The sequence below is a fragment of the Dioscorea cayenensis genome, chromosome 18 (genome assembly GCF_009730915.1).
Source record: "Dioscorea cayenensis subsp. rotundata cultivar TDr96_F1 chromosome 18, TDr96_F1_v2_PseudoChromosome.rev07_lg8_w22 25.fasta, whole genome shotgun sequence".
Classification (NCBI taxonomy): domain Eukaryota; kingdom Viridiplantae; phylum Streptophyta; class Magnoliopsida; order Dioscoreales; family Dioscoreaceae; genus Dioscorea; species Dioscorea cayenensis.
In genome coordinates, this window is record NC_052488.1 from 23,462,172 (window position 1) to 23,464,845 (window position 2,674).

General features: G+C 32.6%; 1 protein-coding gene across 1 annotated transcript; it reads right to left on the reverse strand.

Annotated features, from left to right (window-relative positions):
* Positions 1 to 323: 323 nt before the first annotated feature.
* Positions 324 to 809, reverse strand: LOC120282971 (mannose-specific lectin-like). Its single transcript, XM_039289799.1, has one exon. It carries the CDS (start codon positions 807 to 809, stop codon positions 324 to 326), a length of 486 nt encoding a protein of 161 aa, XP_039145733.1.
* Positions 810 to 2,674: the final 1,865 nt, after the last annotated feature.

Here is a 2,674-nt window from a genome sequence, read left to right on the forward strand (position 1 = left end):
TTAGCTGTTATTATTATTATTATTATTATTATTATTAGGATGATCATGCTGCTGTTGCTGATGTTAATGTTGTTGTCGTGGGTTCTGTAAACCAACAAAAAAAACATGTGGACCTGCGTTACGAAGTTCGAAGCAAAAGGAGGCCTTCGTGCTCCTGGCAACAGTAGAAACTGAAGTAGCCGGCTACTTCATATATAAATATATATATATATGAAGTAGGGCACGGCTAATTATTACAAATTATTGACTTGCGCAAGCATGAACTAGGATATGGAATGCGCTTATTATATATATAGATATTGTTCATTAATTAAGCTTCAGCATCACTTATTGATGACCATGGCAACCCCTGCAGCCTCGGCTTCATTTGTAGTTTGATCAGCAGACGGAAGACGAAAGGATGGCAAGTTAGTTCGGGCATCCCATCTTCCGCGGCCATACACGACGACGTTACCATCATCATGAAGAACGAGAACATGGTTGCCTTGTCCCCCGCTTTTGTTGTTAGACCACAGGGCATTGCCGTCGGAACTGTGAATGACCAAATTGTTGTTCGTCGCGAAAGTGACGTAGCAGTTTGTGGCCATGCCACTAGTGTTGGAGGACCAGATGGGGTCGCAAACATTATACAACACCAAGTCGCAGTCAGTCTGCATAACTAAAGTGTAGTTCCCATTAATCAGGGATCTCCCTGGCCCGAGTACTTCACCAGGGTAAAGTGTGTCGTCGGCAATAGAGCAAAGAGGAGCCACCACAAGGAGCAGTGTGAGGGCGAGGGAGAGGGAAGCAAATGCTCTTGGGATAGCCATAGTGCAGTAGACTGGAGCGCATTGCCTTTCCCTTTGGCCTCTATTTATAGATAGACACTCAAGATGAGAACTTTTTGGCTTTATTTAACGAACTTATATTTTACTTTTCTTAATTGGTGGTAGGTAGTGTTTATATATTAACCCTGAGGTTATCGGATGTAAATTTTACTCAAGAGTAAAAATGCTTAAAAGTTTATCACATGAAGAGTAATTAAGTTCACATCGTTGATCATATACCAATTATCACCTACCTTTTTAATTACCCCAAAATATCCTACCCTTTCTGAAAAGTAAGGGGAAACATTACAAACTCTTACTCACACATTATTCTTACATAGTAGATCTCAAACTCTTACTCACACCTTGTTCTTATATAGCAGATCTGGTAATGAGACTGATATTTTTTTATAAGTGGTCATTTTTTTTTTACTTTTTTACTGATTATATAAAAATATATCATTTATGGTCCTGTCACATTTATTGCATCCGATAATGAAAAGACCAATTATGATGAATGGATGTGGTCCACACATTTACTGTGTATGACAATAAGACAGTTTTGATGAGTGGATGTGATTTTTTGTTTTCTTTTTATTAACTACATATAGTGTAAAATATTTTTAAATATTTTACTATGTACTGAAGTTTTTATCCAAAATTATATATGTCTGTCACATTTATTGGAGAATGTTATTTCTTATTTTAGATTGATTTTATATAAATACATTTATATATAGGTTATTGGTTCTAGATCTTGAGTCTATAACAATCACATTAATTGAACCTCGAAATACGGATAAACAACTATGAAATCCTTGAGTTGCATTTATAGACATATTATTAACATTTATCACAAGCTAAATTAGATAATAAATAAGCATCAATAATGGCATAGATACAAAGAATTAATTCTTCTCTTAGTGTCATGGGCATATATTATTATGAATAAAAATTAAGTAGAATTAATGCTTTTAAAATATTGTACATTGTATATAGTCAATAAAAAAATGGCACCCACTCATTAAATCTCGCTCTCATTGTCAGATGCCGTAAATGTAAAGTGATCATAAGTGATATGTTTTATATATAGTCAATAAAAAAGTAAAAACAAAAAAAACAAAATACATCAACTCATCAAAACTATCCGTTTTGTTGTCAGATGCATCAAATGTGAGGGGACCATAACTGGTACGTTCTATATATGGTTAATAAAAAGTAAAAAAAAAAATTACTATCCAGCTTATTGTCAGATACGATAAATATAATGGGACCATAAACTATGATAAATATGATACGATAAAACTATGCTACTTCTAGTGCATCATATGTTTGTTTGTTATGTTTTTATATCTATACAAGTTTTTTTTTTTATTTTGTTCCACATATCATATAAAATTTGTATTTATTAAAAAGATTTTTTTGGATAAAGTTAAAAAGATTTTATTGGTCATCATTTCAAAAAATAATTATTATTATCAGCATCATTATTTTATTTTTAAATTTCTTTTATTGTGCATGTATATATATACTTGCAAACTTTTTGCCATCTCAGAGTATTGTGTCACAACACAATTCACATTATAGAGCAACATCACTTTATTCCACTCTACTAAAATCTTTGACAGCTGATTACTTTGAGAGGTCGTTTGGTTCGTGGTAATGAAATATTACTAAATAATGAGATTACCATGGTAATATGAGTGAGAATGTTATATCGTTGGGAATATTGCGGTAATTTAATATAATTATATTTGGTTGGGAACTCTTATTACCGAGAATAGTTTATTACCGTGTTTGGTTATTATGGTAATCAATTTGTTAATGTTGTGTATGGCTCATATATACACAAGTAAACGAGCAGATGT

What these genes read in the sequence shown, in the direction of transcription:
- LOC120282971 (XM_039289799.1), bottom strand. Translation starts at nt 809, where the DNA reads ATGGCTATCCCAAGAGCATTTGCTTCCCTCTCCCTCGCCCTCACACTG.